The following is a 27,637-nucleotide window of genomic DNA, read 5'->3' on the forward strand; positions in this document are numbered from 1 at the left end:
AGCGGTACATTGTCTACGTCACAAAGGAACAAGGTAGCTTCTTGATGACATCTTTGGAAGATTGATGGGTCAAATAAAAACAAATATATATATATTTTTTCATGATAACGCTTTTGTGGTAGGATGTCTTTGGTATTTATAGTTATCTGGAACTTACTTGACATAATGATGCCCAACAATTGTTTTGTATCTTATAATAAGCAATCCTATAGGTTAAAATCAAAATCAAATACATTTTGTAGATCCGTATTGTTGACATAATAATACTTGAAATAATGATTAGCCTTTTTCAATCAATTCACTTAATTCAATAAATGAAATCTAATCTTTCATTTAGCCTATTTGTTCATGTTTCAATGTATTTATCTTCAATGTTCATCTTCATTGATTGACAACAGGTATCTAAAGGGGGAAAAAATGGAACTGAAACCGTTACTAAGGCGGGTGGGCTCGATAGTCCGTGCCATCCTGACATTCCTCTTTGCCCTGGTGGTGCTGGGGGTGATGGTGTGGGCCTACGTCCAGGGCTTCCAGCTGGCCACCTCCCCGTACGGCATCATCTCCTTTGGCTTCTATGGCCTCCTGCTGGGGCTCCACGTCCTGGTCCAGAGCTTTTTCGCCTTCGTGGAGCACCGCCGCATGAGTGCCCGAAGCAAGGCCTGCACATTCACCAAGACCATCGGTTTCACTATCTCAGCCTACCAGGAGGACCCAGAATACCTGCGCGAGTGCCTCAACTCCATTCGGGCCCTCAAGTACCCTCCAGAGCTGCTGCGGGTCATCATGGTGGTGGATGGGAACTCAGAGGACGACCTCTACATGCTGGAGATGTTCAGGGAGGTGTTTGCAGACCAGGACCCTGGCTGTTACGTGTGGAGGAATAACTACCACACGTGGGACCCCACCCAGACCCAGGAGGGGGGCATCCTCGAGGTGATAGGCCCCGCCGGGGATGCTAGTTATGGGCTGGGAGAGGACCCCCAGAGGAGGGAGGTGGAGGATCTGATCAACAGCAGGAGGTGTGTGTGCATCATGCAGAAGTGGGGTGGAAAGAGGGAAGTGATGTACACAGCGTTCAAGGCACTGGGACTGTCGGTGGACTACATACAGGTGAGGAGTTTACTTTCATCTCTTTGTTTGGCTCTTGAGATTAGGGAAATACTGTATTTAATCTCGCTCTCTCTCTCTCCTCCAGGTGTGTGACTCTGACACCAAGCTAGACCCCCTGGCTACGGTGGAGCTGTGTAAGGTTCTGGAGAGCAACCAGAAGTACGGGGCGGTGGGAGGAGACGTGATGATCCTCAACCTCAAGGAGTCCTACATCAGCTTCATGAGCAGCCTGCGCTACTGGATGGCGTTCAATATTGAGAGGTCCTGCCAGTCCTTCTTCAACTGTGTCTCCTGCATCAGCGGCCCATTGGGTAAGGAAATTACACTTTCCTGTGACCGCGATAAACATAGTCATAACCTTGCTTTTCTTCTTTATGTTACTGGTAGTCATGTAATATTACTATGTTATTTGTATTCATTAACATAACTAGTGATACAATTTGAATGTACATGCATGTAAACTGCAGTACTATAACATAGATTTGGTTTCATCCTCAGGTCTGTACAGGAATGACCTCCTCCAGCAGTTCTTAGAGTCCTGGTACAACCAGAAGTTCCTGGGGACTCACTGCACATTTGGGGATGACAGACATCTCACCAACCGCATGCTCAGCATGGGCTATGCCACCAAGTGAGTATACATTTCTTCACAAATACTCCTCATACGCAAATAAACTGAAATACAACACTTTACTGGAGATAAGATGATAATAGACTCATTCATCATCATCCATCCTCTGCTCTCAGATACACGGCCCGCTCCAAGTGCTACACGGAGACGCCAGGCCAGTTCCTCCGGTGGCTCAACCAGCAGACACGCTGGACCAAGTCTTACTTTCGCGAGTGGCTCTACAACGCCATGTGGTGGCACAAGCACCACCTGTGGATGACCTACGAGTCCATCGTCTCTGGTGTCTTCCCCTTCTTCGTCACGGCCACCATCATCCAGCTGTTCTGGACAGGCACCCTGTGGGACATCCTCTGGGTCCTCTGCTGCATCCAGCTCATCGGCCTGATCAAGGCGGCCTATGCCTGCATCCTGCGCCGCGACCTGGTCATGGTGTTCATGTCCCTCTACTCTGCCCTCTACATGACCAGCCTCCTTCCTGCCAAGTACTTTGCCATCATCACCATGAACAAGAGCAGCTGGGGCACGTCGGGCCGCCGCAAGATGGTTGGGAACTACATCCCCCTGCTGCCTCTGTCGGTGTGGGCGGCCATCTTGCTGGGCGGGTCCTGCTACACCATTTACAAGGAGAGCCAAAAGGGCTGGTTCATGCCGGCTAAGGTACTAGAGACCAGGTTTCTGATCTATGGCTGTGTGGCGTACGTCTCCTACTGGTTCCTCATGATCTTCCTCTACTGGGTGTGGTTCCGCAGGCTGTGTAGGAAACGCTCCCAAAGTTATGACGTTAGCATATAGGGACAGTTTCTATACAAGAGAAAAAAGACTGGATATTTAGTATTTATTTTGTGTTTTGTACATCAAAGATTTTTCATTTATTTATTTAATCTTGTGCTACAGTAGCTGTTTGTGAACAGATAACCTTTATACAGCTGCTAAATCAACTGAACCATAGAACATGTAAATGTATATAATGTACTGTATATGAGAACAATTACCTAGACTCTGGGAAGCTTCATCTAGAATAGTGTCAAAGATGAGATATATTGTTGATAACTACAGTTTGCCATGCTACTGATGATGCAGAATGGAGTTGTTAGTTGTTAAGTGAGTGAATATTTGACATTCAGTTGTCTTTACACATACTTTATAACTGAAACTGCATATGGAAGCAATATAGTATACCTCTCAGGAGTCCTCTCAGTAGTTGATGATAAGACTAATAATTTATTCTAGATGGCCCTTGATTTGCTGTTGCTTATTTCTACTGACTGCCTAACGAACAAAGTGTTACATTTATTTAATATAAGGATTTGTAATCTCTCTTGAGCACAACATGATTGAACTGTTATTAGATCACGCTGTATGTGACTTGATATGTGCCTTACACAACAAAATACCATATCAGACATAGTAGCTTTTCTTTGTTTTTAAATATACTTCTCTCAATAATGCACTGGAAATTGGACTGGATTTTAATCAGAGTTTTCTTTTAAACATTACCTTGGAAGAAAACTAGCAAAATGTCTTGTGGTTCTAAGTGAAAATATTTATTTCAGTGTAAATAATAGTGACAGACTCCGTAGGAAGACAATTAGACAATCATACATGTGATGTCCACTCCCAGGGATGCGTTGTGAAGCCCTGTGAGATAGACGGACAATGGTTCTGCTGTCATGTTGAGTATAAACATGAGAGATGCACATGGCTCGGTTTGAACTGAACTGACTGAGCACATCGGTATAGATTGTTTATGCACATCTTTCATTGTATGTGATGATTTCCTCTGTCATATTACTTTGCAAATGTGAATGAATGTATGTATGTTTTGGGAATTTGATAAAAATGAGAAAATGAAAAGAATGAAGTACAGTAGACTACTGTTGATTTATTGAGGAGTGATTGTTTTGGCTACCACACCCATCTCTCAATGATCCTATCAATCTAGGATGTTGAAATCGGTGTCTTAATGGTTACTTCATCTGACTCCACTGTCAATGCTAACTATACCCCTGATTTCCCTGACAGTTGATGGGTAAGGTAACTATTGTGGTCAGAAGGGAAGAAAAATAGTAATTCCAATGATTTTTATAACCCATAATCTACCATCCTTTGCTGTAGCCCCTAATACTGGCCCCTAGCTTGCAATGGAAGGTCTGCTTGATGTACTATCCACAAATGGTTCTGTTGACTGTAGGAAAAACGTGACATTTCCGTTGAACAACACATGATAATCTGAAAAATGAGAGGTTCTGTTAGAGACATCTATCATCAGGAGGGTCATCGTTGCTCATCAAGAGGTATAATTACTGATGTAGAGTCAACATTTCTGACCTCTCAGGGCAGTTAGAGGGCCAGTTGCTTTGCATTGGTTTCATTTGACTGGTGGAGGGAGGAGAGACCTTTTTGCTGTTTTTGTACCATACAAACTTTTTATGACAGGTCTGGGTGGATGGAAGTTCTAAAAGAGTCTGAAAACTGCATTATACAGTTAATTATTGTATATATGAACGAAGTGACACCCATTTGTTTTTAACACTTATGTAACACTAACGGAGCGTTAAAGAGTCTGTCTTGCAGAGAAAATATTAGCTGTGTGAATCACCATTCTGGGGGCAGTAGGTAGCCTTAGTAGGTAGTGCTGGGCCAGTAACCGAAAGGTCGCTGGTTTGAGTCCCCGAGCCGGCAAGGTTGAAACATCTGGTGTTCTGCCCTTGAGCAAGGCAGTTAACCCCCAACAGCAACTGGTGACGTGGATGTCAATTAAGGAAGTCCCGCCCACCTCTCTGATTTAGAGGGTTTGGGTTAAATGCGGAAGACAAATTTCGGTTGAATATATTCAGTTGTGCAGCTGACTAGGTATCCCCTTTCCCTATCATGATAAACTGAACAAACTTGTCAGAACTAATTTTAAATATCATAAGCAATTCTATAAGCGAATACCTTGTGACGTTCTCAAAATGTTAATAAAGCAATAACAGATATATTGCTCTGACAATGTTGAATGTTTTTGACTGATTAGAGGTCTTCCATTTATAGATGTGCAACAGACTGAAATGACCACTACAACAGCATTATCAACTGGTTAAATGAACACTACAACAGCATTATCAACTGGTTAAATGAACACTACAACAGCATTATCAAGTGGTTAAATGAACACTACAACAACTTTATCAACTGGTTAAATGAACACTACAACAGCTTTATCAACTGGTTAAATGAACACTACAACAGCTTTATCAACTGGTTAAATGACCACTACAACAGCTTTATCAACTGGTTAAATGAACACTACAACAGCTTTATCAACTAGGTTAAATGAACACTACAACAGCATTATCAACTGGTTAAATGAACACTACAACAGCTTTATCAACTGGTTAAATGAACACTACAACAGCATTATCAACTGGTTAAATGAACACTACAACAGCATTATCAACTGGTTAAATGAACACGACAACAGCTTTATCAACTGGTTAAATGAACACGACAACAGCTTTATCAACTGGTTAAATGAACACTACAACAACTTTATCAACTGGTTAAATGAACACTACAACAACTTTATCAACTGGTTAAATGAACACTACAACAACTTTATCAACTGGTTAAATGAACACTACAACAACTTTATCAACTGGTTAAATGAACACTACAACAGCATTATCAACTGGTTAAATGAACACTACAACAGCATTATCAACTGGTTAAATGAACACTACAACAGCTTTATCAACTGGTTAAATGACCACTACAACAGCATTATTAACTGGTTAAATGAACACTACAACAGCATTATCAACTGGTTAAATGAACACTACAACAACTTTATCAACTGGTTAAATGACCACTACAACAGCTTTATCAACTGGTTAAATGAACACGACAACAGCTTTATCAACTGGTTAAATGAACACTACAACAGCATTATCAAGTGGTTAAATGAACACTACAACAGCATTATCAACTAGTTAAATGACCACTACAACAGCTTTATCAACTGGTTAAATGAACACGACAACAGCTTTATCAACTGGTTAAATGAACACTACAACAGCATTATCAAGTGGTTAAATGAACACGACAACAGCATTATCAACTGGTTAAATGAACACTACAACAGCATTATCAACTGGTTAGATGAACACTACAACAGCATTATCAACTGGTTAAATGAACACGACAGCAGCATTATCAACTGGTTAAATGAACACTACAACAGCATTATCAAGTGGTTAAATGAACACGACAACAGCATTATCAACTGGTTAAATGAACACGACAACAGCATTATCAACTGTTAAATGAACACTACAACAGCATTATCAACTGGTTAAATGAACACTACAACAGCATTATCAACTGGTTAAATGAACACTACAACAGCATTATCAACTGGTTAAATGAACACTACAACAGCATTATCAACTGGTTAAATGAACACGACAACAGCATTATCAACTGGTTAAATGAACACTACAACAGCATTATCAACTGGTTAAATGAACACTACAACAGCTTTATCAACTGGTTAAATGACCACTACAACAGCATTATTAACTGGTTAAATGAACACTACAACAGCATTATCAACTGGTTAAATGAACACTACAACAGCATTATCAACTGGTTAAATGAACACTACAACAACTTTATCAACTGGTTAAATGAACACGACAACAGCATTATCAACTGGTTAAATGAACACTACAACAGCATTATCAACTGGTTAAATGAACACTACAACAGCATTATCGACTGGTTAAATGAACACTACAACAGCATTATCAACTGGTTAAATGAACACTACAACAGCATTATCAACTGCTTAAATGACCGCTACAACAGCATTATCAACTGGTTAAATGAACACTACAACAGCATTATCAACTGGTTAAATGAACATAACAGCATTATCAACTGGTTAAATGAACACGACAACAGCTTTATCAACTGGTTAAATGAACACTACAACAACTTTATCAACTGGTTAAATGAACACTACAACAACTTTATCAACTGGTTAAATGAACACTACAACAACTTTATCAACTGGTTAAATGAACACTACAACAACTTTATCAACTGGTTAAATGAACACTACAACAGCATTATCAACTGGTTAAATGAACACTACAACAGCATTATCAACTGGTTTAATGAACACTACAACAGCATTATCAACTGGTTAAATGAACATAACAGCATTATCAACTGGTTAAATGAACACGACAACAGCTTTATCAACTGGTTAAATGAACACTACAACAACTTTATCAACTGGTTAAATGAACACTACAACAACTTTATCAACTGGTTAAATGAACACTACAACAGCATTATCAACTGGTTAAATGAAAACTACAACAGCATTATCAACTGGTTAAATGAACACTACAACAGCTTTATCAACTGGTTAAATGACCACTACAACAGCATTATTAACTGGTTAAATGAACACTACAACAGCTTTATCAACTGGTTAAATGAACACTACAACAGCATTATCAAATGGTTAAATGAACACTACAACAGCATTATCAACTAGTTAAATGACCACTACAACAGCTTTATCAACTGGTTAAATGAACACGACAACAGCTTTATCAACTGGTTAAATGAACACTACAACAGCATTATCAAGTGGTTAAATGAACACGACAACAGCATTATCAACTGGTTAAATGAACACTACAACAGCATTATCAACTGGTTAGATGAACACTACAACAGCATTATCAACTGGTTAAATGAACACGACAGCAGCATTATCAACTGGTTAAATGAACACTACAACAGCATTATCAAGTGGTTAAATGAACACGACAACAGCATTATCAACTGGTTAAATGAACACGACAACAGCATTATCAACTGTTAAATGAACACTACAACAGCATTATCAACTGGTTAAATGAACACTACAACAGCATTATCAACTGGTTAAATGAACACTACAACAGCATTATCAACTGGTTAAATGAACACTACAACAGCATTATCAACTGGTTAAATGAACACTACAACAGCATTATCAACTGGTTAAATGAACACGACAACAGCCTTATCAACTGGTTAAATGAACACTACAACAGCATTATCAACTGGTTAAATGAACATAACAGCATTATCAACTGGTTAAATGAACACGACAACAGCATTATCAACTGGTTAAATGAACACTACAACAACTTTATCAACTGGTTAAATGAACACTACAACAACTTTATCAACTGGTTAAATGAACACTACAACAACTTTATCAACTGGTTAAATGAACACTACAACAACTTTATCAACTGGTTAAATGAACACTACAACAGCATTATCAACTGGTTAAATGAACACTACAACAGCATTATCAACTGGTTTAATGAACACGACAACAGCTTTATCAACTGGTTAAATGAACACTACAGCAGCTTTATCAACTGGTTAAATGACCACTACAACAGCATTATCAACTGGTTAAATGAACACTACAACAGCATTATCAACTGGTTAAATGACCACTACAACAGCTTTATCAACTGGTTAAATGAACACGACAACAGCTTTATCAACTGGTTAAATGAACACTACAACAGCATTATCAACTGGTTAAATGAACACGACAACAGCATTATCAACTGGTTAAATGAACACTACAACAGCATTATCAACTGGTTAGATGAACACTACAACAGCATTATCAACTGGTTAAATGAACACGACAGCAGCATTATCAACTGGTTAAATGAACACTACAACAGCTTTATCAACTGGTTAAATGAACACGACAACAGCATTATCAACTGGTTAAATGAACACGACAACAGCATTATCAACTGTTAAATGAACACTACAACAGCATTATCAACTGGTTAAATGAACACTACAACAGCATTATCAACTGGTTAAATGAACACTACAACAGCATTATCAACTGGTTAAATGAACACGACAACAGCATTATCAACTGGTTAAATGAACACTACAACAGCATTATCAACTGGTTAAATGAACACTACAACAGCATTATCAACTGGTTAAATGAACACTACAACAGCATTATCAACTGGTTAAATGAACACTACAACAGCATTATCAACTGGTTAAATGAACACGACAACAGCATTATCAACTGGTTAAATGAACACGAAAACAGCATTATCAACTGGTTAAATGAATACGACAACAGCATTATCAACTGGTTAAATGAACACGACAACAGCATTATCAACTGGTTAAATGAACACTACAACAGCATTATCAACTGGTTAAATGAACACTACAACAGCATTATCAACTGGTTAAATGAACACTACAACAGCATTATCAACTGGTTAAATGAACACTACAACAGCATTATCAACTGGTTAAATGAACACGACAACAGCATTATCAACTGGTTAAATGAACACGAAAACAGCATTATCAACTGGTTAAATGAACACTACAACAGCATTTTCAACTGGTTAAATGAACACTACAACAGCTTTATCAACTGGTTAAATGAACACGACAACAGCTTTATCAACTGGTTAAATGAACACTACAACAGCTTTATCAACTGGTTAAATGAACACTACAACAACTTTATCAACTGGTTAAATGAACACTACAACAGCATTATCAAGTGGCTCAACCACTGGTCCAAATCTGTCATATAACATTTGCTGAGATCAAATAAAATCTTATTTGTTACATACACCAATTACAACAGTTGTAGACTGTACAGTGAAATGCTTACTTACAAGCCCCTAACCAACAACGCAGTTTTAGGAAAATACCCCGCAAAACAGGATGAGATAAGAAAAACAAATAATTAAAGAGCAGCAGTAAATAACAATAGCGGGGCTATATACAGGGGGTACCAGTACAGAGTCAATGTGCGGGTGCTTCGGTGTCGAGGTAATATGTACATGTAGGTAGAGTTATTAAAGTGACAGTGCATAGATAGTAACAGAAAGTAGCAGCAGCGTAGAAGGGGGGTGGGGGGGCAATGCAAATAGTCTGGGTAGCCAATTGATTAGCTGTTCAGGAGTCTTATGGCTTGGGGGTAGAAGCTGTTTAAAAGCCTCGTGGACCTAGACTTGGCGATCCAGTAGCGCTTGCCATGCGGTAGCAGAGAGAACAGTCTATGACTAGGATGGCTGGAGTCTTTAGGGTCAATTTTCAATTTTTAGGGTCTTCCTCTGACACCAACTGGTATAGAGGTCCTGGCTTTGCGGTTGGAGGCCGAGCAGTTGCCATACCAGGCAGTGATGCAACCCGTCAGGATGCTCTTGATGGTGCAGCTGTAGAACATTTTGAGGAGCTGAGGACCCATGCCAAATCTTTTCAGCCTTCTGAGGGGGAAGAGGCTTTGTCGTCCCCTCTTCACGACTGTCTTTGTGTTCTTGGAGCCTGTTTGTTTGTTGGTGATGTGAACACCAAGGAATTTGAAGATCTCAACCTGCTACACTACAACCCCGTCGATGAGAATGGGGGCGTGCTCGGTGCTCCTTATCCTGTAGTCCACAATCCTCTCCTTAGTCTTAGTAACGTTGAGGGATAGGTTGTTATTCTGGCATCACCCGGCCAGGTCTCTGACCTCCTCCCTATAAGCTGTCTCGTCGTTGTCGGTGATCAGGACTACCACTGTTGTTGTCATCAGCAAACTTAATGATGGTGTTGGAGTAGTGCCTGGCCGTGCAGTCATGAATGAACAGGGAGTGGAGGAGGGACTGAGCATGCACCCCTGAGGGTCCCCCGTGTTGAGGATCAGCGTGGCGGATGTGTTGTTACCTAACCTTACCACCTGGGGAGGCCTGTCAGGAATCCAGTTGCAGAGGGAGGTGTTTAGTCCCAGGGTCCTTAGCTTAGTGATGAGCTTTGAAGGCACTATGGTGTTCAACGCTGAGCTGTAGTCAATGAATAGCATTCTCACATCGGTGTTCCGTTTGTCCAGGTGTGAAAGGGCAGTGTGGAGTGCAATAGAGATTGCATCATCTGTGGATCTGTTGGTGCGGCATGCAAATTGGAGTGGGTCTAGGGTTTCTGGGATAATGGTGTTGATGTGATTCATGACCAGCCTTCCAGAGCATTTCATGGCTACAGACGTGAGTGCAACTGGTCAGTAGTCATTTAGGCAGATTAACTTTGTGTTATTTGACACAGGGACAATGGTCGTCTGCTTGAAACATGTTGGTATTATAGACTCAGACAGGGAGAGGTTGAAAATGTCAGTGAAGACACTTCTTTTTTTCCACCTTTCTTTGAGAACAAGTTCTCATTTACAACTCCGACCTGGCCAAGATAAAGCAAAGTAGTGCGACAAAAAAACAACAGTTACACATGGGATAAACAAAAGTACAGTCAACAACACAATGGAAAAATCGATTTACAGTGTGTGCAAATGTAGTAAGGAGGTTCGGCAATAAGTAGGCCAAAGAGGCAAAGTAGTTACAATTTATCAAATTAACACTGGAGTGATCGATGTGCAGATGATGATGTGCAAGTGGAAATACTGGTGTGCAAAAGAGCAAAAAAGTAAATAAAAACAATATGGAGATGAGGTAGGTAGTTGGATGGGCAATTTACAGATGGGCAGTGTACAGCTGCAGCGATCGGTAAGCTGCTCAGATAGCTGATGCTTAAAGTTAGTGAGGGAGATGTGTCTCCAATTTCAGAGATTTTTGCAATTCCTTCCTGTCATTGGCAGCAGAGAACTGTAAGGAAAGGTGGCCAAAGCAGGTGTTGGCTTTGGGGATGACCAGTGAGATATACCTGCTGGAGCGCGTGCTACGGATGGGTGTTGCTATGGTGACCAGTGAGCTGAGATAAGGCGGAGCTTCACCGAGCAAAGACTTATAGATGACCTGGAGGCAGTGGGTTTGGCGACGAATATGTAGCGAGGGCCAGCAGACGAGAGCATACAGGTCGCAGTGGTGGGTGGTATATGGGGCTTTGGTGACAAAACAGATGGCACTGTAATAGACTACATCCAGTTTGCTGAGTAGAGTGTTGGAGGCTATCTTGTAAATGACATCGCCAAAGTCGAGGATCGGTAAGATAGTTAGTTTTACGTGGGTATGTTTGGAAGCGTGAGTGAAGGATGCTTTGTTGCGAAATAGGAAGCCGATTCTAGATTTAATTTTGGATTGGAGATGCTTAATACGATATATATATAAGCTTCCGGGTTAGAGTGCCGCTCCTTGAAAGTGGCAGCTCTACCGTTTAGCTCAGTGCGAATGTTGGCTATAATCCATGGCTTCTGGTTGGGGTATGTACGTACAGTGACTGTGGGGACAACGACTTCGATGCACTTATTGATAAAGCCAGTGACTGATGTGGTGTACTCAATGCCATCGGAAGAATCCCGGAACATATTCCAGTCTGTGCTAGCAAAACAGTCCTGTAGTTTAGCATCTCCTTCATCTGACCACTTTTTTTAATAGTACGAGTCAAGGGTGCTTCCTGCTTTCATTTTTGGTTGTAGGCAGGAATCAGGAGGATAGAATTATGGTCAGATTTGCAAAATGGAGGGCAAGCGAAAGCTTTGTACGCATCTCTATGTGTGGAGTAAAGGTGGTCTAGATTTTTTTCTCCCTCTGGTTGTACATTTAACATGCTGATAGAAATGAGGTAAAACTGATTTAAGTTTCCCTGCATTAAAGTCCCCGGCCACTAGGAGCCGCCTCTGGATGAATGTTGCTTATGGCGGTATACAGCTCACTGAGTACGGTTTAAGTGCCAGCATCGGTCTGTGGTGGTATGTAGACAGCTACGAAAAATACAGATGAAAACTCTCTAGGTAGATAGTGTGGTCTACAGCTTATCATGAGATACTCTACCCCAGGCGAGCAAAACCGTGCACCAGCTGTTGTGTACATATATGCTTAGGCCCCGTGTCTTACCAGAGGCTGCTGTTCTATCCTGCCAATAGAGTGTATAACCTGCCAGCTGTATGTTAATAATGTCGTCATTCAGCCACGACTCGGTGAAACATAAAATATTACAGTTTTTAATGTCCCGTTGGTAGGATATACGTGCTTTCAGTTCGTCCCATTTATTTTCCAGCGATTGAACATTAGCCAGCAGTACGGATGGCAAAGGAAGATTAGCCACTCATCACCTGATCCACACAAGGCACCCTGATCTTTTTCCGCGAAATCTCAGTTTCCGTCTCCAGCGAATGACTGGGATATGGGCCTGGTCGGGTGTCTGTAGTATATCCCACCCGTCCTCATTGAAGAAAAATCTGAGGGGAGTAATTGCAGTTCTGATGTCCAGAAGCTCTTTTCGGTCATAAGAGACAGTAGCATCAACATTATGTACAAAACAAATTACAAAACGCGAAAAAACAAAAAAAATAGCATGGTTGGTTAAGAGCCGATAAGACAGCAGCCATCCCCTCCGGCGCCATCTTTAACCAAGATTGCCCTTGATGTAGCAAAAAAGCGTGCAAATGAATAAATGCATTCCTTTAGAGAAAATAACATATATTCTAAGGCAGGGGTACCCAAACATTTTTTCATCGGGGACCCTTTTTTTGATAGCAAATACATCAGAGACCGCCTCATAATATAAGAACACAATTCGTACTAGTCAGTCAGTCAGGCAGCGTTGCATGATACAGGGCTGCACCTGACAGTCTCCGTAACAGCAAGTTCTGACAGATTTATTCTGTTGTAGTTTGAACACTACATGCAGTTGAAGTCAGAAGTTTACATACACCTTAGCCAAATACATTTAAACTCAGTTTTTCACAATTCTTGACATTAAATCCTCGAAAAATTCCCTGTTTTAGTTCAGTTAGGATCACCACTTTATTTTAAGAATGAAATGTCAGAATATCAGTAGAGATAATGATTTATTTCAGCTTTTATTTATTTCATCAAATTCCCAGTGGGTCATAAGTTTACATACACTAAATTAGTATTTGGTAGCATTACCTTTAAATTGTTTAACTTGGGTCAAACGCTTTGGGTAGCCTTCCCACAATAAGTTGGGTCAATTTTGGCCCATTCCTCCTGACAGAGCTGGTGTAACTGGTTTGGTTTGTAGGCCTCCTAGATCGAACACGCTTTTTCAGTTCTGCCCACAAACTTTCTATTGGATTGAGGTCAGGGCTTTGTGATGGCCACTCCAATACCTTGACTTTGTTATCATTAAGACAATTTACCATAACTTTGGAAGTATGCTTGGGGTCATTGTTCTTTTGGAAGACCCATTTGCAACCAAGCTTTAACTTCCTGACTGATGTCTAGTGATGTTGCTTCAATATATGCACATGATTTTCTTTCCTCGTGATGCCATCTATTTTGTGAGTGCACCAGTCCCTCCTGCAGCAAAGCACTCCCACAACATGATGCTGCCACCCCCGTGCTTCACGGTTGGGATGGTGTTCTTCGGCTTGCAACCTCCCTCTTTTAACTCCAAACATTACGATAGTCATTATGGCCGAACAGTTCTATTTTTGTTTCATCAGACCAGAGGACATTTCTCCAAATAGTACGATCCTCGTCCCCATGTGCAGTTGCAAAACGTAGTCTGGCTTTTTTATAGCAGTTTTGGAGCAGTGGCTTCTTCCTTGCTGAGCGACCTTTCAGGTTATGTCAACCTAGGACTCGTTTTACTGTGGATATAGATACCTTTGTACCTGTTTCCTCCAGCATCTTCACAAGGTCCTTTGCTGAGGATTGACTTGCACTTTTCGCATCGAAGTACGTTCATCTCTAGGAGACAGTTTGTGTCTCCTAGAGCGGTATGACAGCTGCCTGGTTCCATGGCGTTTATAATTGCATACTATTGTTTGTACAGATGAACGTGGTACCTACAAGCGTTTGGAAATTGCTCCCAAGGATGAACCAGACTTGTGGAGGTGTACAATTTTTTTTCTGAGGTCTTGGCAGATTTCTAGTGATTTTCCCATGACATCAAGCAAATAGGCACTGAGTTTGAAGGTAGGTCTTGAAATACATCCACAGTTACACCTCCAATTGACTCTAATTATGTAAAAAACTGTCACACCCTGATCTGTTACACCTGTCTTTGTGCTTGTCTCCACCCCCCTCCAGGTGTCGCCCTTCTTCCTCATTACCCTCAGTGTACCTGTGTTCTCTGTTTGTCTGTTGCCAGTTCGTTTTGTTTCGTCAAGCCTACCAGTGTTTTTTCCTGTGCGCCTTTCTGGCTCTAGTTCCTGTTTTCTAGCTTTCCTGGTTTTTGACCATTCTGCCTGCCCTGACCCTGAGCCTGCCTGTCGTTTTGTCCCTTTGTCACATCACCCTGGATTACTGATCTCTGCCTGCCGTTCTGTACCTTTCGGACTCTGCTCTGGATTACTGACCTCTGAGGCCTGTCGTTTGCCTGCCCCCCTGTTTTTGTAATAAACTTTTGTTACTTTGAAACTGTCTGCATCTGGGTCTTCTCCTGAGCCTTGACAAAAACAACATTATGGGGAATTTAGTAGATTTTTTAAAATAATTGATACTGTGGCCTGCAATTTTTTTAACCTTTAAACGGTGAGTCACATTGAGATTAAAAATCTCTTTTACAATAGAGCCCTGTATACAAAAACAGAATAAAACATACACATATGTGTATAGAACAATATAATTCAGCACACAACAAAATAAAAATAATTAATACAAGCAAGAACGTAAATTAAGAACATAAATTGTATAATATTACATTGTACTGTACCCTCCAACAAATCCCCACAGATTCCTTGTCCAAAATGTGCTTAATCTGTCAATTATTTTGTAATTATTTTTTTTTCTTACATTTATTTTGGGAAACCCTGTTCTACGGAACAAACTAGGTACTTTGGTTAAGATATGGCATCTTTTTATTGAATATATGGAAAACTTCCCTGGTGATGGATCATGAACTCCTCCTCACCGCAACACTCAAAACATTCTGGTGCAAGGTGTGGGGGCACTAAAATGACATTAATTATATGCATAAATGATGACTTCGGACAGCTTCCCAGTCTTTAGTATCAGAACCGTATCAATCTAACCATAGAGGGAAGAGTGCTCTTTGGTGATAGCCAGTGCCGGTCAACAATGCCAGTACAACAAGGATGGTGATTAAAGTGAGTCAAAACATTATTGTGGTGAGTATATGAGGGTCTGAATGGTACCAGTCTATGTTGTCACCATTACTCATCACACTCACTAGATTTGGGTTGATATCATGTTATAGACTTCTGACTTCACTAACTTCTCGGTTTAGGAGGGGGACTATGTGATATACAGTCGTGGCCAAAAGTTTTGAGAATGACACAAATATTAATTTCTACAAAGTTTGCTGCTTCAGTGTCTTTAGATATTTTTGTCAGATGTTACTATGGAATACTAAAGTATAATTACAAGCATTTCATAAGTGTCAAAGGCTTTTATTGACAATTACATGCAGTTGATGCAAAGAGTCAATATTTGCAGTGTTGACTCTTCTTTTTCAAGACCTCTGCAATCCGCCCTGGCATGCTGTCAATCAACTTCTAGGCCACATCCTGACTGATGGCAGCCCATTATTGCATAATCAATGCTTGGAGTTTGTCAGAATTTGTGGGTTTTTGTTTGTCCACCCGCCTCTTGAGGATTGACCACAAGTTCTCAATTGGATTAAGGTATGGGGAGTTTCCTGGCCAATGACCCAAAATATCGATGTTTTGTTCCCCAAGCCACTTAGTTATCACTTTTGCCTTATGGCAAGGTGCTCCATTATGCTGGAAAAGGCATTGTTCGTCACCAAACTGTTCCTGGATGGTTGGGAGAAGTTGCTCTCGGAGGATGTGTTGGTACCATTCTTTATTCATGGCTGTGTTCTTAGGCAAAATTGTGAGTGAGCCCACTCTCTTGGCTGAGAAGCAACCCCACACATGAATGGTCTCAGGATGCTTTACTGTTGGCATGACACAGGACTGATGGTAGCGCTCACCTTGTCCTCTCCGGACAAGCTTTTTTCCAGATGCCCCAAACAATCGGAAAGGGGATTCATCAGAGAAAATGACTTTACCCCAGGTCTCAGCAGTCCAATCCCTGTACCTTTTGCAGAATATCAGTCTGTCCCTGATGTTTTTCCTGGAGAGAAGTGGCTTCTTTGCTGCCCTTTTTGACACCAGGCCATCCTCCAAAAGTCTTTGCCTCACTGTGCATGCAGATGCCCTAACACCTGCCTGCTGCCATTCCTGAGCAATCTCTATACTGGTGTTGCCCTGATCCCGCAGCTGAATCAACTTTAGGAGACGGTCCTGGCGCTTGCTGGACTTTCTTGGGCACCCTGAAGCCTTCTTCACAACAATTGAACCGCTCTCCTTGAAGTTCTTGATGATCTGATAAATGGTTGATTTAGGTGCAATCTTACTGGCAGCAATATCCTTGCCTGTGAAGCCCTTTTTGTGCAAAGCAATGATGACGGCACGTGTTTCCTTGCACGTCACCATGGTTGACAGAGGAAGAACAATGATTCCAAGCACCACCCTTCTTTTCAATCTTCCAGTCTGTTATTCAAACTCAATCAGCATGACAGAGTGATCTCCAGCCTTGTCCTCATCAACACACACCTGTGTTAACGAGAGAATCACTGACATGATGTCAGCTGGTCCTTTTGTGGCAGGGCTGAAATGCAGTGGAATTTTTTGGGGTGGATTCAGATCATTTGCATGGCAAAGAGGGACTTTGCAATTAATTGCAATTCATCTCATCACTCTTTATAACTTTCTGGAGTATATGCAAACTTTTGGCCACGACTGTATATACACACACTATCTGATAAGGTGACATATGTGACGTGACTATCCCCAAACACCCTGACCGTCTGTGAAAGCCCAGACGCAGAGATGTGGATGGAGGATGCTGATATGAGGGGCTGGCTTTATGTTGGGACCCAGGCTAGGGTTCCCAGGCTGTTAGTTGGTCAGACAGGGTCTGAGGAGTTCTCTGTGTGACGAAGCAGGAGATCACTTCCCCTGGCAGCTGGTTCAAATTATCCCTTCCTCCCCCACCCTGTCTGGGCCTCCTGCCCTGCGTCAGGGAGGAATGCTCTCAGCTGGCAGCCCAACCAGAGACATGCTGCTCCCATTAAAAGGGGAAGCACAGTAATGTGACTAAACTGAAAGATGTGGTCTGTGTGTGTGTGTTTGTGTGTGTGTATTGCAAGTTTGAGGGTCAGATCTATCTCCTTCCCACCTCCACATCAAGGTTTCAAAGTCATTCCATATCAACAGTCACCCACTTTGATATCAATGGAGCTGATGTTCTCAACTCACTGTGGACGGAATGACAACGCACAGTGAAGTGCTTTGAGGCCTTGTGAGAAGTGCTATATAAATGCAATCCATATGATCGTGATTCTCATTACTGTCATTATCACCACAACGGCGTCATAATCGTACGAGATGCAGAGAAACCAATAGATGAGGTCTGAGATGCATCGTGTTGTGATGCCTGAAAGACGAAGACAGCAAGAAGGACAAAAGTGAAATGAGGACAGAGAACAAGCATTGTAATGCAACTGAAATGGACTTCCACTAGTTCTACTAGTCCTAACTACCCCTAAAACACAACAACTGCTATGGAAACAATGATACTTTCCCCACCCAGTGAGAGTTACGATAAAACCTCCAGGTTTGCCTCTCAGAGTTGAGAAAAGGAGCATAGACAATGGGAGGAGGATGGAATATCCTGTAAGATTACACCATTTCTCAGAGGTTATTTTTGTCATGCTGTATTTCAACGCCTCTAGCGAAGGGAGTTTCCTCAGGCTGGGGAGCCTATGGGCTGTCTGGGAGTTCCTCAGGGTTGATTGGGTAAGCAACAAACTGCACACTTACTTGGTGGGGTCATAATCCCTTACCGGAATCATCGCAAAAACACTTGTCTTGGTTCCAACTACCCTGATTCTTTCTATGGGCTGAGTTGGCATGGGATGTCATAATGATGTAACTTTCCGGTTGTAAATTGTTTTTTCTGGTTGAAAAGACGTCAGACAATATTACACCCAAAATACTGTACATATGTGTTCATGATGGCATCGAGACGTCTGGGAAATATGTCATATTTTGATTGGTATCAGGTCAGAGAACCAGGTAAAGAAGTGTTTTTCTGGTCGATAAAAATACATTTAAAAACCTTATTTTGCAACTACCTGACCACGAGGTCTCAAAAGATATAATTGTATAATTGTATTACGACCATGCTTTGTGCCAGTCAAGTTGAAGGAAAGGCCTTCGTCGTTGAGATAAGAAGGGTCAGGCTCCCAGATAAAGACATAAGTTGGCGTGTAATGCATGTCATTTACAAAGCATAATCCTTTCCAAACGATGACGGACACACAAAGGCAGCCAAATAGTCAATCAAATAAAGAGACCTTGGTTCCTTCATCAGGCTCATCTGTAAAAGAGACCTTGGTTTCAGCTTGACTCCCTTATCAAGGTTAAATAAAATGCGAGGGTCCAGTCCATCATTATCTGTTAGAATAATGCCTACTGTAGAGTACTGGGCACTTCAAACAAAGCTAAGTTCCAGGTTTACCTGATGTTATTACATAATACTACCTTATCTCTGGTAAAATGACAGTAGAAGTCAGTGATGTGACCTCTGTCAGAGTGATATATAGCCCTGTGAGAGGTGTGGTCACAGGTGTGGTCGAGGCTGGGGTCGGCTCTAGCGTGGGGCTGATTTGTGACATATATTCAGCTTTTGCGATATTGATCACTAAGGTTAATGCTCAATGATAAAATGCTGCGATCATATGGTGTACAGGATTGGGGTCAATTTTCAAGTCAATTCATGTCAACTCAATGAATTTATAATTACTTTTTTTCAATTCTTGAATTTAATGCATTTGATTGAATGAATCAACAGTATATGACTGAAGTAGAATGCAATAGAGCCCACCCACGATCATGTATAAATAGTATATAGTGGACTTCACATTTTGACTTTCATCAAATTTGAGATTCTACCTTGGTTATCCATTAACTCCATAAAAAATCAAGTCTGATTACACACTACACTCTAGGGCTCCTGAGTGGCGCAGCGGTCTGACACGGCATCTCAGTGCAAGAGGCGTCACTACAGTACCGGTTTAGAATCCAGGCTGTATCACATCCGGCCATGATTGAGAGTCCCATAGGGTGGCGCACAATTGGCCCAGCGTCGTCCGGGTTTGGCCGGGGTAGGCAGTCATTGTAAGTAAACATTTGTTCTTAAAAATGACTTGCCTAGTTAAATAAAGGTTAAATAAAATAAGTGTGTTTGGTCATGTAGGTGGTCAAAAAGCCACAAACCACAATAGCATATCATGAAGTGGAAACTTTAATTCCAGGTTTGATAAAATCCAGAATACACTTCTAGCTAGGAGGCCCCTTGATGCATCATCCATTGCCCAGACAACTGAACAACCCATTGGAAAAAAATACACCCTCAGCGCCTGTTAAATGGCTGGGTTAAACGATGAGTCATGTCTGTATATATTTAGACACACACTGAGGGTTTATAACGCCAGTAACGCTCCGCCTCTCCTCAGATCATGTTCCCTCCATCATGGTATGGTCAGTGTCACAATAGTCTCACAACCACCTAGCCAGAATACAGTGAACTAATAATACTCATGAGCCACATCAAGTTTAACCAATGAAGGGGTTAATTCATACAATAGTTAACCCATCTGTCTGTCACAGTTAACGATCAGTTAACAATCCGTATATAATCATAGAAAGAAGTCAATTTATATTTTTTGCTTGGGTTAGAGTTGAGGCTAGGGTTGAGCCGAGATGTGGAAATGAAGCTAGGTTTACGGTAAGGGTTAATGCTAGGTTAGGGTTGAGGCTTTCTTAATTACAAACGTCTCATTATGTATCACATCGAATCTGTCATAACAGTAAGGGTCTTTGAACAAATAAAAATGTGTTGAATCTGTCCCATAAAGCATTCACTGGTCTCACCATGCCACAGTATGTGGTGATAATAGTAACCTAATCATTGTCATTATAACAAATAATGTCTTACATCAGGAAAGTAAGGCAACCGATCTTCATGACTCCTGCCTTAAAGCACTGAAGTTATAGATATTAACATGTGCTTATCGCCCTCTAGTGGTGAAACCAGCTAAAGACCGATTGCTCTGACCAAACCCAGATATTCTTCACCGTCACAGACAAGGGAATGGATGAGCGTCATAGGACAGTTTTTATTTCAGTAGATATATCTCCCGCACTGGGCATCTAGAATCTGGATCCTCTTCAGCTTGCTCCACATCACTCTTCTCCTTTATCGACCACCAGTGCAGAATCCTGTAACAACCAGGTACACAGAGCTGAGTTAGTCGAGACGAGAGCTTCTCCATGATATGTAAGCCTATACCAATGTCTGGACTAGGATATCCCCTTGGTAATATCTGTAATAAACACGACATAATGCCTAAATAAAAAAGTTCTGGTATGAGTGCTGAATTGGGTATGATGGCCGTCATATAAGACTGGATGTATGTCCTTTCGGAAGGAGAATCAAATATTTTTTGTCCTATAGGAGCTTTAAGTGGCCATATCTTTTCAGGCTCCAAGAAATTAGATATAGTGTCACAGTTACTGAGCAAACATGAACCTCATTACTGTTCTGGAAACTAGATATGATAGGATTTGAGACTGCCTGGGACAGCCCTTTCTCTGGTTAAGTCACATTCAGATTCAAACAATCTTTATTGGCAGCACGGCAAACAAAAGCAATCCAATGCTGTTAAAGCAACATGGCTTTAATAAAGCAATACGGCCTGAAGAAGCACGGTATCGTGAATATGCCACGGCTAAGGGGTATTAAGGCACTCTCTGCGTTAATAGCTGTCTATACTATAGCCTATAGAATATAAATGATTGTCTCCATCTGTGAGGGAGGAGGGATACTAACACAGTCAAAGGTATATCTACAGCTCTGTGTATGTGAGCTGGGACACTGACACAAAGGTGCTATCTAGAACCTAAAAGGGTTCTGCGGCTGTCCCCATAGGACAAGGGTCATTTTGGGAGTGCACATTTTGGTTTTTGTCCTAGCATTACACAGCTCCTTCAAATAATCAACTAATCATCAATATTTGATCAGAGTCAGCAGTGTAGTGTTAGGGCAAAAACCAACTGTGCAACGCTTGGTGCCCCGAGGTCTGAGTTTGGGAAACGCTGTTTTTGAAAAAACTTTTCTGGTTAGAACTGTTTTGGTTCCAGGTAGAAAGAACCCTTTCCCCAGACGGTTCTACATGGAACCCAAAATAGTTATTTAAAGAAAAGGAGAGCCACACACTCTAGGAGCAACAACGTTTCAACGTTTCAACCGCCAAGATGTCTTCATCAGGATTCTACCTGGAACCAAAAAAGGTTATTTTATGGGAACTGCCAAAGAACTCTTTTGGAACCCTTTTTTCTAAGAGTGTACTTTGTATGTGGTGTACAGCCTGTTCACTTACCCCAGAGAGAGGAAGAGCAGCAGTAGCAGAGAAGTCAGACAGGCCGTGGGGAGAGAGGGAGACGGAGGAGGGCGAGGGACCATCCACTATGCACAGGGACAATTCGGCCCCCTGGAAGCAGTGACAGATCAAATATCTCCTGCAGCTCACTGTGGCCTACCACCACCTGGGGGATGACTGGGTCAGAGAGAGAGGGGGGAAGGAGAGATCGAGAGATGATGAGAGAGAGAGAGAAATGGACAGTGAGAGAGATGGAGGGAGAGAGAGGTCAGAGACTCAGAACACCGAGAGATAGAGATAACAGAGCAAGAGAGGACACATCGACTATAAAGATACATACAAAGATGTGTGGTGAAGCTCTCTGCCACAAAATGGGCACCGTGCTACATATTGATGTTGAATGGGCAGACCCCACCATACAACACACATAAAGGAATATGGGACTTGAATGAACGTCTCTCTACAACACTATCATCACCTATGAGGTGGTAGTAGAGTCTGACTAAGGAGCGCTGGTCAGAGTAGATCTCAAACTGGAATGTACCCTGGTGTTGCAGACCAGCTGAGGGGATAGAGTAGAGCCTGTCTATCCCTACTGTCACCTCCTCAAACTGATCCACCTGCTGGGTCCTGATCTGCAAGTCAGGGGACATGACTGCACAATCCTCTGATCTTTTCTCACTACAAAGGAATCATGTCTAAATGGAAGTTTCAGGAAAAGGGATGGTTTCGTAACATGACTTCAATAATTCACCTCATCTTTTTGGGAGAGATTCTCATCTAAAGACATACCTGGGTCCTGCTTGTGAGGAATTGCAGTGGGTACTGTATAGTGATGGACATGCTAGGGCTAGGCCATTATCACTCACACACTGAAACACCCTAACCTTGAGGTCAAGCTGTTCTCAAGTGTCAGTCAGAGCCCTCCTAATGATAATATTTAAATACAGCCTCTAGGGGGATGCACTGAAAGGGGTGATATGCTGAACAGTAATTGTGTAGCACTGGGTGGATATGAATACCATGGTGTGTGGGAGGGGACTGTCACCTTACACAAAGAAGCCAAGAACTTAAAGGGGGCCTTGGGGAGCCTTTCTGTGCAAAAACATCCTCTGACTTTACTGCTAAGAACATTTCAAGGATGAAAGACACCAAGTGGATGTTTTCACAAGGGGAAAATGCAGTTTTGTAACACATAGCCTACACAAGCAGTACTACATACAGTCCTACACAGGCATACCTACACAAACAGATCTGCACAGACAGTGTTAAGGCGGGTTTAGGATGAAGTCTTTTAACCAGGCATTGGGGAGATGAGGGTATTTGAGTGATGAAACAAATCGGTGTGAATGGTCAATAGATTGGATGTGGTGGTGTTTTGTTACTCACTTGGACAGTCAAGTGGGAACTCACAGGACACTGACAGGTGATACAGTTGTAGACATAACCAGAAGCCTGAGATCCTGAGGAACCCATGGGAGGAAATGCAACACAGCCTATACATTTCTAGAACAAGGTAGAATAGAAAGGAAATACCATAGGAATTCAATAGGAAATTAAATCTATTTAATACTTTGTATATGTCTTAGTATAACTATTTTAATGAACTATTATATTGACAGCAGGTGCACAACTAGCTTGCTATCATAGATTGAGTCATAGAATAGTTGGAATCTTTTTAAAACGTTGAGGCCATAGCTAAGCAGAGCTACTAAGAGTTCATGAGGTTCAACAGGAAGGTCATGCCAGGAGGAACAATGGAGGAGGAAACAGTCACTCACAACATGGAGGGAAACATCCAGAAGCTGGGTAGAGATAATAGGTGGAAAACAAACAAAAAATGACAAGAAAGAAAGAAGCAGACAACAATTTAAGCAACAAAAACATTTTTACTGATTTACATTGACATGACAAGTTGTCTTGATTGACATGGTTCAGTATAGAACCAAGTATATCGTTAGACTGATAAAAGTACTATACAAAGCCCATACTATGCAGAGCCAGTGGTGTGAAGTACTTATGCAAAAATACTTTAAAAGTACTACTTAAGTAGTTTTTGGGTATCTGTACTTTAGTATTTATATTTTTGCCAACTTTTACTTTACTACATTCCTAAAGAAATTCATGTAATTTTTACTCCATACATTTTCCCTGACACCCAAAAGTACTTGTTACATTTGACAGGAAAATGGTCTAATTCACACACTTATCAAGAGAACATACCCGGTCATCCCTACTGAATCTGATCCGGCCGACTCGAACTCAAATGCTTCATTTGTAAATTGGTGTGCCCCTGGAAATACATTTTTTTTTTAAAGAATAATTGTGCCATCTGGTTTGCTTAATAAGGAATTTGAAATGGTTTATACTTGTATTTGTACATTTGATACTTAAGTATATTTAAAACCAAATACTTTTAGACTTTTACTCAAGTAGTATTCTTCTGGGCGCATTCCACTTGAGTCATTTTTCTATTAAAATGTATCTTTACTTTTACTCAAGTATGACAATTGAGTACTTTTTCCACCACTGTACAGAGCCCATACTATACAGAGCCTATCACACAGATGACAGGTTGGGAAAAGGTAAGACGTTACTGATGCTACACACCCCATGGCAAGTAACAGAGGTTTGGATATGAAAGAAATGTTTTGAAATATGGTGTGAGGTAGTAGTGAGGAAAAGGAAATACAAGGGAGAGGGGATCATGTCTCACCTTGAGGCAGGTTGAAGGCAGCCACAATGAAATTGTCTGCTGCTGTCAGTAACCCCTCGTCATACACTGTGTTTGATGGATAGAGGGGAGGAGGAGAGAAAAATATCTACATTTCTCCCATGAAAGTGTGGGTGTGTGCAGATTTCCAACTCTGCTCCATTTTTGTCAATTTTTTTACCAGAGCTGAAATGATCTAATAGTCTGCTGCTACATCCAGTGTAAAACACTGCCCCCAGTGTAACACCAAGGGAATCAAAATGCATAATGATGCACTAGAGGAGCTGCTGGGGGGGAAGTTAGAGTTATAAACAGTACATTTGAGCCGTTTAGCCAAAACTCGTATCCAGAGCGACTTACAGTTACAGATGTAGGATCTTAATTTGATCACCCCGTCCCAGGGGAACTTTCCTGCTAAGCAGGAAATGTAAAACATGTAGTGTTTGAGGTTTTAATAGCTCTGAAGTTTGCAATTTACACTGACATTTCAGACTTGTTTTTACCTTAAGAAAAAAGTATCAACCACTACACAAATGTCCATTAATTATGATCCAAATAATTCTCATTTCCTGTTGATGCAGAATTATTTTCCTGCTGTAGCAAACTGTCTTAAATCCTCTATAGATGTAGATCATCATTTATCTTAAGGTAAGACCATTTCTCAGTCATACCGGTTGTGTGCATCAAATAAAATGTCCATACCATTCTTGAAAGGCAAAGCAAACTTTGAACACCCATGACTGTTACAGTATGCAGAAAACCAAATCCACTGTAATCGAACTCTCCAAAAACAATTGAATGTCGTCTCCCAACACCATTAGCAGTGAGGAAAGCACAGAGTATTCAGCCATTTGAGGGACTATTTTGTTAGGAGTGATGCAGACAGCAGGACTTGTACCATCATTCATCTTCTTGTCAAATTCCGCCGCCATGATCTCAGCATTTAGGATCTCCTTCAGCTTCCATAGCCTTTCCCTGAGAAACAAAGTTCCAAGTTCTTATCTTATAACCCATATTGCTGTGCCTAAATAAAACAGGATCAGTTCTCACCAACTCGCCCTGCCTCAATCATTTTCTGGTTGTTATTGAATATATTCCCTAGTTTTTTTTAAAGCACGAGTTTAAAGAATACACAGGGAGAAAAAGGTGTAGATTCACGCGCAGGGCGCGGCAGGTGTTTATTTTGCCTTTGCAGAAGGCAGGAATCGTGGTCACAGGCAGACATGGTCATAAACAGCTAGGTGAACTAGGACTGAAGACTATAACTGGTTCTCACAAATGAGCTAGAAAAAAGGCTTAGTAGAGTCAAAACGAACAATAACGCAAAGGCACAAACAGAATGAACTGAACTTAATAAGGAGCTGATGAGGAGACCAGGTGAGTAACACACAGGTGAAATCAATGAAAAAAAATGACAGGCTACGTTCAACAACACAAAACAGGAGACAAGATTGACCCCCCCCCCCCCCCCCGCCTGGCAACCCAACTGCACCGGAGGGTGGAGAGGGCGGGGGAGCAGAGGCAGCTGCCTACATCGGGGGCGAGATCTGGCAGGCTCGTTCGACAAAGTCGTGGACTGATCTGACGTTCTGCGTTGAGACTGATGTCCAGTGGGTCTGTTCGGGGGTCGACCCCAAGGTCGGGGAGCGGGACGATCCGGACGGTTACGGTGGTATGCCTGAATCATCTCTGGGTCGAGGATGTCCTGGTCGGGGACCCAGGACCGGTCTTCAGGCCCATAACCTTCCCAATCCACTAGATAGTGGATGTGACCTCAGGCATTCGGAATCAAGGATGGCCTGAATGGCGTAGGCAGGTTCCCCTCCGACGTCCAACGGTGGGGGCGCACTGTGGGTTGAGACTGGAGGATGAAAAGAACTGTAGGTGACCGGTTTTAACAGAGACATGGAAGGACGAGGAGATTTTATACTGGCGGGGTAACTGGAGGCAGTACGTGACAGGGTTGATGCGATGTGTTATGTTGAAGGGATCAATGAAGCGAGGACAGAACTTTTTGCAGGGGAGGCGGAGCTGGATGTCTCTTGTAGAGAGCCACACACGCTGTTCGGGGTCAAAGAGTGGCGTAAGTCGGCGGCATCTGTCGGCAAAGCGTTTCTGGGTATTAGAGGCTTCCTGCAGATGCCGGTTAGCAGTCTTTTATACCCGCTCACTACGCCGAAACCAGTCGTCGACAGCTGGGACAGTACCAGGCTCCGCCTCCCAGGGTAACAGGGGGTTGGTAACCAAGTACACACTGAAACGGAGTAAGGCAGAGGGATGAATGCATGAGTGAGTTCTGCGCATATTCGGCCCAGGCCATATACAGACTCCAGTCATGTGGAGAGGCAGAACATTATTGGCGGAGGTACTTCCCCATTTCTTTGTTCAGGTGTTCCGTCTGCCCATTGGTCTGGGGTGGGGGGGGGGGGGGGGGTACCCGGAGGAGAGGCTGAGGGTGACCCCTAGTCGGTCACAGAAGGCTCGCCACACCCACCCGGGAGACAAATTGGGGCCTGCGGTCAGAGACGATGTCCTCCGGAATCCCATACGGACGGAACACCTGCTGGAACATACTCAGCCAATTCCATGGCGTTAGGTAGATGAGGAACCGGACGACACATTTTTGAAAAACGGTCTACTACGACAAGGATGGTGGTGTTACCAGAGGATTCAGGAATGTCTGTGATGAAGTCAACAGCTATGTGGGACCAGGGTCTGTGAGGGATTGGCAAAGTTTGCAGCTTACAGGAAGGGAC

The 27,637-nt window shown here is 42.0% G+C and overlaps 1 protein-coding gene and 1 long non-coding RNA gene across 3 annotated transcripts in view; one reads left to right on the top strand and one right to left on the bottom strand.

The window, feature by feature from the left end:
• The first annotated feature begins 417 nt into the window (after positions 1 to 417).
• On the top strand, positions 418 to 3,482 carry LOC129857270 (hyaluronan synthase 1-like). Its single transcript, XM_055925335.1, has 4 exons — positions 418 to 1,110; positions 1,196 to 1,421; positions 1,609 to 1,741; positions 1,858 to 3,482. Exons 1-4 carry the CDS (start codon positions 418 to 420, stop codon positions 2,531 to 2,533), a joined length of 1,728 nt encoding a protein of 575 aa, XP_055781310.1. The 3' UTR covers positions 2,534 to 3,482.
• Positions 3,483 to 20,013: 16,531 nt separating this feature from the next.
• The window catches only part of LOC129857292 (uncharacterized), a 38,454-nt gene continuing 30,830 nt past the window's right edge, over positions 20,014 to 27,637 (bottom strand). For both annotated transcript variants that reach the window (XR_008759893.1, XR_008759894.1), the window contains 2 exons: positions 22,169 to 22,345; positions 20,014 to 21,008 (listed from right to left, as the gene is read on the bottom strand). This is a non-coding gene — a long non-coding RNA (uncharacterized LOC129857292). The remainder of the gene's footprint in view (positions 21,009 to 22,168; positions 22,346 to 27,637) is intronic.

Source organism: Salvelinus fontinalis, chromosome 6, assembly GCF_029448725.1.
Source record: "Salvelinus fontinalis isolate EN_2023a chromosome 6, ASM2944872v1, whole genome shotgun sequence".
NCBI classification, from domain to species: Eukaryota; Metazoa; Chordata; class Actinopteri; order Salmoniformes; family Salmonidae; genus Salvelinus; species Salvelinus fontinalis.